Source organism: Bos javanicus, chromosome 4 (assembly GCF_032452875.1).
Source record: "Bos javanicus breed banteng chromosome 4, ARS-OSU_banteng_1.0, whole genome shotgun sequence".
Lineage (NCBI taxonomy): Eukaryota > Metazoa > Chordata > Mammalia > Artiodactyla > Bovidae > Bos > Bos javanicus.
Window position 1 is genome coordinate 47,081,936 of NC_083871.1, and position 11,836 is coordinate 47,093,771.

Genomic DNA, 11,836 nt, shown 5'->3' on the forward strand with positions numbered 1-11,836 from the left:
TCACACCATTCTGCAATGGTCTGTTGCCCAGGTAATCTCCCCTACTTGCCAGTTAGCATAGGGATTTATCTTATTCTTTCCAACACACTGGCAAGCACTAGGTATCTGCAGCACTAGGTATCTGCTTCATATATATTTGTTGTATTGAACAGCTTTGTTGGTATATAAAAATAATTGTTAAATACACAACAGTATAATAAAGTTAAGAAGTCAAAAATAAGTGATTTCCTTCCATAGGAGGAATTTCAAAGTCATAGGCTTGTGAGCTTGAGTTTATACCACAGGGTACACTTGAGGCTTACCTAGTAAGACATAAACTTGTATGACAGCATTCCTAAATTGCCTCACCTGAGATTTACTGACCCAATGCCACCAGTCCCATGCCTACCATTTTCTGTGGCAGTCAGAACTCATACATACTGTAAGAATATAGATAACCAACCAGCTCCACCAGCCAAGAGAAAGTTAAGAGCCCAAAGGATACAGAATCCCATCACCAATACCATATACACAGATCACAAATATCAGGGAGAGGAGAAGAGAGAGAGAGAGACAGAGAGAGACAGAGACAGACAGACAGACAGACACCAAGAGACCAAGTTGCTAACTTGCTAGAAAGTCAAAATGCAAAGTAAGTCCTCCAGCAATCATATTCTTGGGTACCCTGCCACTATTGCTGCTGCTAAGTCGCTTCAGTCGTGTCCGACTTTGTCAACCCCACAGACAGCAGCCCACCAGGCTCCCCCGTCCCTGGGATTCTCCAGGCAAGAACACTGGAGTGGGTTGCCATTTCCTTCTCCATTGGATGAAAGTGAAAAGTGAAAGTGAAGTCGCTCAGTCATGTCCGACTCCTAGCAACCCCATGGACTGCAGCCTACCAGGCCCCTCCGTCCATGGGATTTTCCAGGCAAGAGTACTGGAGTGGGGTGCCATTGCCTTCTGTACCCTACGTAAGTGGAAAAAACATGTTCACATTACAAACCTGTACAGGAATGTTTAGCAGATTTATAAACTATCCATGTGTCCTTCAACAGATGAATGAATAATGGATAAACAAGCTGTGGTACAGTCATACAGTGAAATGCTACTCAGCAAGAGCAACAGAAAGAAGTTACCAATATACCAGCAACAAAGATGAGACAAAAGGGCACTATGCTGTCTGAGAAAAGTGAATTTCAAAAGGTTACATACTCAGATTTCCTGGTGGTCCAGTGATTAAGACTCTATGTTTCCAATGCAAGGACACAGGTTCAATCTCTGGTTAGCAAACTAAGATCCCATATGCCCCACAGTGCAGCCAAAATACATGCTGCTGCTGCTGCTAAGTCGCTTCAGTCGTGTCCAACCCTCTGCGACCCCACAGACAGCAGCCCACCAGGCTCCCCCATCCCTGGGATTCTCCAGGCAAGAACACTGGAGTGGGTTGCCATTTCCTTCTCCAATGCATGAAAGTGAAAAGTGAAAGGGAAGTCGCTCAGTCATGTCTGACTCTTTGCGACCCCATGGACTGCAGCCCACCAGGCTGCTCCATCCATGGGATTTTCCAGGCAAGAGTACTGGAGTGGGGTGCCATTGCCTTCTCCATTAACTTAAAAAATAGTAATAATTTTTTAAGTTGTAGATTATATGATTCCATTTATACAATTTTCTCAAAGTAGCAAAATTACAGTGATGAACAGACCAGTGCCTACGGGGGGTTAGGGCTAAAGAGAGAGTGTGATTACTAAAAAGTACAAGAGAAGTTACATTGTGATGATAAAACAGTTCTACATTCTAATCGTGGTGATGATTTCATGAGTGATAACACTTGACAGAACTGCACACATACACAGTGCATGTAAAAACCAGCAAAACCTTACCTGAGTTAACAGTACTGTGTCCAAGTCAATTTTCTGGTTTTGACAATGTTCTAGGTTATAGACTATATTACCACTGGGGAAAGATGGACAAAGCGAAGACTGGGAACTCTGTACTGTTTTTGCAACTTCCTGCAAATCATACTATTTCAAAATAAAAAGTTTTAATTTAAAAAAATGTGTTAAAAAAATTTTAGCCAAAAAAGTTTAAAACACAAATGTTCAACCAAAACACAGTATAACAACACAATAAAATGCTACTTGGAAATAGAAAGGAATGAAACACCAATACATGCTATAACATAGATGAACCTTAGAAATATTATGCTAAGAGAAAGCAAGCAGACAGAAGATCATATATTGATGATTCTATTTATATGAAACATCCAGAATAGCTAAGCTTATAGAAACAGAAAACAAATTATTGACTGCTGTGGGCAAGGGAGAATGGGAAGCAACAACTACAGGGTTTCTTTTTTGAGGTGACATAAATGTTCTGGAATTAGATAACAGTTGCACAACTTTGTAAATATATTTTTAAAAAACAATTACGTACTTGAAAAACTAAATTTTTAAAAAATAGAATTTTATGGTATGTGAATTATGTTTCAAGAAAAAGTTGCACATGAGGAAAAAAATTCTTTTACTCTTTAAATTAAAAAACTGTATACAGTTGCTCAGGCCCCAAAGCTAAAATCTATCACAAGACATGTGTTTTAGCCAATTCTTAAGGTTTGATTTGTGCTTGAATGACACTGTAGCTCTTCCCTGCTGCCTGTTACTCACAAAGCAGCACAATTAATAATCAGCAAACTAAAATCAGTGACAATCTGACAAGCTAACAATCTCAGTTGAAATATCTTAATCTCATTTCTCACAACTACAAATACTAGCATCCTAAAAAAGGAGCCTACAGGAAGTGGTTCAAGTCATAAAAACTCACAGAACTGAACTGAATTAAAATGAATGAAGTGGCACTTGTACATACAAGCAGATAATGATAGAAGTAGATCATATTGCATCAAGCCAGGCCTATATAGTCATAAAATTCAAGTGTGCCAGTCACTATACTAATACAGTTTAAAATTAGATCTATACTCCCTCTCCCGCTCTGGAAAACAAAGTAAAAACCAAAAACACTGGGCATCTGGAGACCCGAATTTTGGTTCAAACTAAGCTAACTGTGTGACCTTACTCTCTATCGGAGATGTCTGTAAAATGAGGAAAACCTCTGAGGCTACCAGTCTCCTGGAAGTCCCTCCACCATCACTTCTCCCCCCACACCACTTCAAGTCAAGCAAGGCACCAGAGTTCTCCCCTATTACCATGGAAGGCAAGCTCTCAGTGTGTAGTTCTTCTCGCCACTCATAATCCACTCTCCACATTAACAGCCAGTATACTTTTTAATAGGAATCAGATACTGCCACTCCTGTGTGCCTATCAAGGGCCTACAAGGCCAGGCCCTACCCATTTCGACTCCTCCCAAATCACCATCCTCTCCAGTAGCACTCTAGCCACTCAGACCTTTGGGTTCCTCCAACATTCCTAGCCCATTCCTCCCCAGGGCCTTTGCCATACTCCCATCTTCTCTTTATTCTAAATTCTGTTCAAATGCCACCTCCTCAGAGAACTGAGTGTCAGCTCTGGTCTCCGTCTGCCTAGACTGAACTGAATAGCTGGACATGTTGCTTACTCATGCTATGCCTCTGCTTCGTCTGTAAAGTGGTGATAACTACAGTGTCTGCCTCACAGGATGACCACCAGGGATAGATACATGAAAATGGAGCCGCAAATTGACTGGCACAGTTTTCAAATGTTATCTATCACTGTACTTAATGCACCCCATCTTCACTTTCTATCTTCACAGCATTATCCGGAATCATCTTGTCATCGGTTCTGAAGCCCCCGGAGAGAGAAATCTTCATAAACTTTGCTTTTCTTGCTCAAAGCTCCACCAATGTATTCTAGGAAAGTGGTACAAATACTTGTTGAATATATGAATAAAGCAATGATATCAAGGATTCCTTTAAAATAATACTGCCATGATTCAAAGAATTAAGTGAAAAATGACACTGCCTCAATCAAACAGATCTACATACACATACATCCATCTACACACCCTCACACAAAGAGCCATCCCCAAAACTAAGGGCACGCTTTTATCCAACTCCTTTTAACTTTTCTGAACAAAATGGCTATGTAGGAAGAAATGCTTAAATTTGAAAGTTGTGACCAAAACTCAAGAGCCAAAACACTACAGTTCTCCTTACTTATGGGCTAAATTTCCATCATTTACCAAAGGAAACCTCAAATATAAGATTGATTGATAGCGTTAATTTTTAAAGTACCTAAATCTATCAAATATCCACTGCGATTTAAAATCTTAAGAATTCAATTTTTACCCATCAATTTAAGCCCTTAATAAATATGTTTCCCTCATTCTAGTAGTAGGCTTGAGGGCGGGGTGCTTGTTTTTAAGAAAGGCTTTATTATACAGATAAACATTTTGTGACATCCTGAACATACATTCAAGTAAATATCATAATACATCACATTAGTAATGACTTACGCAGCTTTCATAGACGCCACCAATGGTTATGAAATTCGCTAGGCAGGCACCAAAGTGTATGAGAAGGGGAAAAGTCTAAGACGCTGCAGGCTAGTGCCCCAAAGAAAACAAACCAACGAGAAATGCTTCGTGATTTTATTTAAAGATGATCACGGACTATCCCTATAATACCAAATAAACCATAGAGTATTTCTTGTTCAAATGGAAGAGCGAAGCCACAAATCTAAGAGGAGGAGTAAAATTCTGAACGCTAGTAGATTTTTCAAAATTAGGGGGGTAAAGGAGACGCGGCGGCGCTCTGCGGTCTCGGAGCAGCTCTCCAGGAAAGGCTTCCCGGGCGCCGGCCGCTCCCACTCCGGTCCGCGGCCAAGCTGGAGGTGGCTGGCGGCTGGCACGTTTGAAATATCACCACCCTATTCATCTCCTCCCGGCACAATGAGGGGCTGGGCAGCCGCTTCGGGGACCGCCTGCGCACACGCCCACCCGCCCCGCGCAGCCCAAGACCCGGGCGCAGCCACGGCTCAGCGAAGTCACGCTCGGCCCGGGCAGAAAGTTTCGGGGGGGGGAATCCAAGCACCGAAACGCACAGGTCTCGAAGCTGAATTCGCGCCAGGAACACGCCCGAGGCAAACCACTTGACAACCAGCTCGGGTTTTCAGCAAAAAGGCAGAGAGGCGGGGGCCGAGGAGGAAGAGGAGCAACATGCATATACATACATACACACACTCACACATACACACACTCGGCTCCTCTTCCTCTAGCACCCCGGCGCCCAGGTGGGAGCAATGCCGCAGCCTCACGCCCGGACGCGGCGCCGGACGCCAGCGCCCCTTCCTGGAAGGCTCGCGACCCCCCGGCCAGCTAGGAGAGCAAGGGGAGGGTGCGCACGCCCCACGCCTCCTCGCCCGTCCGCCCCTGACGGCCGCGGCGACAGGAGGCCGGAGAGGCCTGGGGTCCGGGGATGCTCCGCCGGCCGGCTTGCGTGCGCCCCTCCCCCGCCCTCCCGCCCCTCCCCCCGGGCCGCCCGCGGGGCGCGCAGGAGGCGAGCGCCGGCGTCCCGGGGGATCAGCCCGCCCGCCCGCCGGCTCCAGGAATCCGGGCAACTTTCCCCTGCTCGGTCGCAGGCAACCCCCGACAGGGCGGGGACGGGCGTCTGGGGACTAGCGCTATGTGGACTCACTTTTTCGGATGTTTCTCCCTTTTCGGCCTCCGCTTTCGGGCCTGAATGGCCAGCACTGAGGAAAGAAGACACACATTAACGGTCGGGCAGGCCGGCCTGTGGGGCCACGTGGCGGAGAGGAGGGGACGCCGTGGGCCACTCACCTTTCCGGGAACTCATCCCGACGCGGCGCCAGAGGGGCGGGGGGCTTCGCGGCGGCGGCGGCGCCGGCGGCAGCGACGCGGGAGCCAAGCCGAGCTGCAGCCTTCACTCGCTCCGCCGGCCGGGAGGAGGCGGGAACCGCGCCTGCGCCGCCGCCGCCGCCGCTCCCGCGGGGGGCCCAGAAAAACCCGCCCCCGGGCGGCCCCGCCCCCGCCCCCGCCCCCACTCGCCCGGTGGGGTCGAGACCCCCGTGCCGGTCTCGCCCGCGCACCCCGCACCCACGCGACTGGCCCACCTGTGTGGAAGTGACCCCACACACACGACCACCGCCACTCCCTCCCACGCCTCCCCCGCCCCAGCCCGCCGCCCGGGCCTCCGTCTTCTGCGCCCCCGCGGCTGGCCCAGGCCTCCTGCCTCTCCCGGGCACCCGGCCCGCGCGACCCTCCCCCTCCTACCACAGCCTCCCCTACCCACCCCGGCCGGTCGCGCCACACGTCTCTCCATGCGCTCTTCCCTGGCCGGCGCCTCCGCGAGTCTCACACCACCTTTCCTCACGCGGCCTCTTCTCCCCCTTTGCTCCTCTACATCCTTGCATCCCCATGAGCGCCACTTCCTCCTCTCCGGCGGGTGTGGAAAGGGCACAGGACCAAGAGCTGAGAAACCTGGGTCTTTCACTAGCTGTGTGACCTTGGAAAAGTCATTTTATTTCTCATCTTTACCTACCCCACAGGATTGCTTGAGTGCAAAGAAGAAGATGCAAACAGTAGGATTAAGTAGGATTAAGCTTTTGCACAGGAATTAAAAGTCCAGTTCAATAAATGCCAAGTGTATAACAATTTTAACACAAGCCACCAATGAGTTATTCCTTACTAAGAGGAAACTGACTCCTGAAGAGGTTAAAGAGTTTACCCAACAATGATTCAAACTTAGGCCTAGCTGACTCTAATCAACTTGATTGGGAACAAAATGTTTTTGAAAGATACTCATCCTGATCATTTACTCTGTCAACTGTATTCTTAACTCATCAGAGGAGCTAGTTGTATTTTAGAGATCCTTAAACCAACCTGAACAGCGCTGCTTGAACTTAAAGAGCTTTTTACAATACTTTCTTGATTTTTTATTTTAAAAAATATCAAAAGTACAGAAAAGTTGAGAAAAATATATCGTGAACATCCATATTAACCCATATTCATCAATTTTGAACATTTCCCCAGATTTGCTTTCCCTGTGTGGAGGGGGTGTGTTGTTTATGATAAATCATTTGAGTTTTTTGTAGACTTTGTTACTCTTTTCCCCTAGATATTTCCATGAGTATCTACTAAGAATAAAGATACTCTCCGACGTAATCATAATTCCATTATCACTGCAAGAAAATTTAGTTACCGTTATAAGTAACATACAGCACCAATATTCAAATCTCCAAAATGTCCTTTTTAGTGGACCTTTTTCTCAATCTGGAATACAATCAAAGATCATGCATTACATTTAATTGCCATGCCTTTTAAGCTCCTGTAGTCTAGAATAATCCCTAGTTTTGTTTTTTGCTTTTATAACATTCACTTTTTTGGAGAATTCTACTGTTTGCAGAATGCTGTTCAGTTTGTATTCATCTGCTCCCTATCAGATTCAAGTTAAATAATTTTGTCATCTACACTAAATAGATGATATTAAGTTCATTTTGGGGAGCCTGGTGGGCTCCGTCTATGGGGTCGCACAGAGTTGGACATGACTGGAGCGACTTAGCAGCAGCAGCAGTATACTTCATCAAGAGAGATACAATGTCTATACTATTAATGGTGATGTTACATTGTAATCTTTACCCCATGGTAAAGATACATTTTTTTCCTTTGTATTTAAAAAGTAGTCTATGTGAAAAATGAGCAAGAGACTTAGACATTTCTCCAAAGAAGATTAACAAATGGCTAAGGGGTACATGAAAAGATGATACATCAACATGAAATGATGTACAGCATCATTAGACAGATGCAAAGCAAAACCAAAATCTACAAGCATGACTATAATTTTTTTGTAATGATAAACAAGTGTTAGTGAGGATAAAGAGATGTTGGAATACTCATACATTAGTGGTGGGAATGTAAAATGGTGCAATCACTGTGGAAAATTGTTTCCCAATTCCTCAAAAGCCTAAATATACAATTATCAGCAGTTCCACTCCTAGTTGTATATCCAAAAGAATTGAAAACAGGCATTCAAATCCTTGCACACAAATGTTAAGAGCATCACTAATCATAGTGACCAAAAGATTAGAAACAACCCAAATATCCACCAGTATATGAATGGGTAAACAAATTGTGGTACTGACAGACAATGAAATATTTTTCAGCCATAAAAAGGAACGAAGTACTGGTAGATGCTACAATGTGGATGAACCTCAAAAACATTTACGCCAAGTAAAAGAAACCAGACTCAAAAGGCCATCTAGTGTTCTATTCCATTTATATGAAACATTCAGAATAAGCCAATCCATAGAAAGGAGATTGGTGATGGTCCATGACTGGGGGGAGGGGAAATAAGGAGCAACTGCTCAATGGATAAGGGGTTCTATTTTGTAGTGATGAAAATGTTTTGGAGTTAGGGAAACGTGATGGTGGTAAAACATTGCAAATGTACTAAATGCCACTGAATTGTTCTCTGTAAAATGATTAACATGTTTGGTGAATTTCATCTCATTTGAAAAAAAACAAAACTGGGGTAATACTTGGACTGTGTGAGTACCCTTTTCCAAGAATCCTTCACTCCATGGCCTAGCATCTATCCAAGATGTTTGCCTGAATCAATTACTACTATAATGGCTGGAGAATAATGATATTATAATCCTGTCCTTCCATCTATGGAATTAGGTGACGTGCTTATGTAAGAAAGAGCTTTCACTTCTCCTGCTACCCCTTTGTTTTCTGTTTATTTTTGTCTTAATTTTTGTTTCTTGTCTTTGGTATCAGTATTGACAGTAATTACTGTCTCTTTGATTTTTGCTTCTTGAATTTTCCCATATTTGACCAGGGAAGACACTTTCAAATTTCAGTGTCTTTGGATATGTTCCAGTCAGTTTCTGAGCACCTCTTTACTTTCTGGCACAAAATGTTCCAGGAAACCTTGTGCTATCCCTAACTGGGTCTTCAGAACCAGTCTTTTCTCCAGTTTTGGTTCCTAAAGAAATCTGAGTTTGAAACCACTTTATTATTTTTAACAGCTTTATTAAGAAATAATTCACATATCATATATTCATCCACTTAAAGTACAAAATTCAATGTTTTTTAATATATTCACATGACTGCACAACGACCACAATGATTTTAAAGCATTTTTGTCACCCCTGTAAGAATCTTCATAGCTGTTAGCAGTCACTCCCCATTCCCCACAACCTCCCTTTGCCCCAAGCTCTCAGATCAGATTAGATCAGTCGCTCAGTCGTGTCCGACTCTTTGCAACCCCATGAACTGCAGCACGCCAGGCCTCCCTGTCCATCACCAACTCCCGGAGTTCACTGAGACTCACGTCCATCAAGTCAGTGATGCCAAGCTCTAACCAACCACTAATCACCTTTCTGTCTCTAAAGACTTGCCTATTCTGAACAGATCATATAAATGCAATTCTACCATATGTGGCCTTGTGACTGGCTTCTTTCTCAGCTTAATGTTCAAACAAATCTGCGGCTTAACTTTGCATAACCTTGGGTATGTTATTTAATCACAACATCTGGAAAACAGTAATAATATCAATACCAATCTTCCCAGATCAATATGAAAATCAAATAATCAATAGATGGCAATTATCAGGAACATTATTTGGGAGACACATACCCAATCTGCTGGATCTTTTACACTCATTCAACAAATACTTATCAAACACCTATTATATAATAGACATTATTCTAGATATGAAATTGACAGCATAGAAAACACACAAAAATCCTGCCTTCATAAAGCTTACATTCTACAGCCAAAAGATAGAAAGTAAACCCAATAAATATGCAAAATATATACTCTGTTTACTAGATGGTAATAGCATCTAGGACAAGAAAAAACAGTAACCTGTTGGGATGGTGTTTAGGAAGGATCTCACTGAGAAGGTGTGTGTGTGTGTGTGTTAGTCACTCAGTCATGTCCAACTCTTTGCAACCCTATGGACTGTAGCTCTCCAGGCTCCTCTGTCCATAGGATTCTCCAGGCAAGAAAACTGGAGTGGGCTGTCATTCCCTTCTCCAGGGGATCTTCCTGACCCAGGCATCGAACTCAGGTCTCCTGCACTACAGGCAGATTCTTTACTGCTGAGCCACCAGGGAAGTCCCCACTGAGAAGGTAACACTTATTTAAAGATTTAAAGGTGATTTTGCCAATCTTTTTATTTCTATAAATTAGAAGAGAACTACATTTGCCACCAAGAATATTTATGAGTTTATTGAATTAAAATACACCAACCTAATCATTAGTGAACAACTTTACACATACTATACTAGATGCTTAAAGAATGACAAATTATGAACCTCTGTCAATTTGGAAATTAAAAATTTCTTTGAGATGCATGAAAATTTAGAATGACATTTGAAGGAAATAAAAAAAGAAAGTAATAGAGTAGGAGTTTAATTTTTTCTACCATCATTTCTACATAAATCAAATTAATTATGTGAATATTATAATTAAAAGGGAAAGTATTAAAACTAAATGTAGGTTTCTATACCAGTCCAAAATAAATGAAAAGGGTAGTACATATGCATTCTCCCCCATCTAGCACAATGGAATTCAATATGAACACATCATATTAATTTTTATCAACTATAGAAAAAAAAATGCTATAAATCCAACTTCAGTATTTCCAGGGAGAGTTACTGAATCATGATATATCTTAGAAGGTATATTGGGTATGTCATAGAATTGTAAATAGACTTGAGAGATCAAGTAATTCATCTTGGGGCCTTTAGTGGATGAGAACCTAGCCTCCTTCTAAAAATTCCCCAAAACTTTTCAATTTTTAGGAAAGTTTCTTTATATTTAATCTATAGCTTCTATTATGAAGGTTAAGCCTATCTCTTGTTATTTCATTACAGCATATTTCTCCATGGTACTAGCACCATAATAACAGAAATTAGTGTACAGAATAGAGCCAAACCGTCAAAGTTCAAATTCTAGTTCTGCCAGTAGCTGGGTAATCTTGGACAAGTTTCTTAGTTTCTTTGTTGCCTCAGTTTCCTGATCTGCAAATGCAGAGAGTAATATTACCTACCTTATACATTTGTTGTGAGGATTAAATGAGTCATTGCACATAAAATGCTTAGAGAAGGATACAAGTGTCCCCCCACAAAATTAGCTATTTACATGTATATGCACATTAAAATGTGTATTACTTATGTACTGCTGCATACCAAACCTCTCCCAAATTTAGCCACTTAAAACAACAAGAATTTATCATCTCACGATTTCTGTGGTCCAGGAACTTGGGAGCAGTCAGGAACTTGGGAGCAGTCTAGCTGGAAAACGATGTCATCTGGGGCTGCAGTCATCTGGAGGCTTGAGGAAGGCTGAGAGATCTGTCACCAAGATGGTTCACTCACATGGCTGTCAGCAGGAGGCCTCAGGTCCTTGCTGGCTGTTTCAGAGAGGCCTTACTCCCCCCACCTGGATCTTTCCATGGGGCTGCTGGAGTGTCTGCCTTCCCCCAGAGGGAGTGGCCCCAGAGACAGCAAGGAAGAGACTGCAATGCCTTTTATGACCTATCCTCAGAAGTCACAATCCTCCATTTCTACAACATTCTATCTATTGAAAACAAATAAAGCACAGGCTTAGAGGAGGGAAATGAAGCCACTTCTTATAGGGAGGATTATTGGAGAGTGTGTGTACGTATTTATAAACCACCACAAGGGGTCATTCCTTCTTTCCTTTGGTGTTTCTGATTTGCAACTGAGAATCCTTCCAGACCTCTCATTCATATTGTCTAAAAAGTAGAAATGAAAGGGAACTTTCAGTCCAACATTCAGACTAAAGTAAAAGCAATGTAGACTAGAAAGATTGTCTAGGGAAAAACATCAATAGTAATAAACTTACTATGAATAATATGCCTTCTGTATGTCACTCT

At 43.0% G+C, this 11,836-nt stretch overlaps 1 protein-coding gene across 11 annotated transcripts in view; it reads right to left on the reverse strand.

The window, feature by feature from the left end:
• The window catches only part of SRPK2 (SRSF protein kinase 2), a 247,745-nt gene extending 236,279 nt beyond the window's left edge, over positions 1-11,466 (reverse strand). For 2 of the 11 annotated variants that reach the window (XM_061413918.1, XM_061413912.1), the window contains exons 1-2: positions 6,221-6,374; positions 5,606-5,660 (exon numbers count right to left, since the gene is read on the reverse strand). In XM_061413918.1, coding sequence (XP_061269902.1) covers positions 5,606-5,660; positions 6,221-6,347 — 182 coding nt within the window. In that variant the 5' untranslated portion in view covers positions 6,348-6,374. Of the gene's footprint in view, positions 1-5,605; positions 5,661-5,748; positions 5,893-6,220; positions 6,375-11,178 lie in introns of those variants that run through there. The other 9 variants (XM_061413922.1, XM_061413913.1, XM_061413925.1 and 6 more) reach the window with 8 other exon arrangements.
• Between the last annotated feature and the right edge of the window lie 370 nt (positions 11,467-11,836).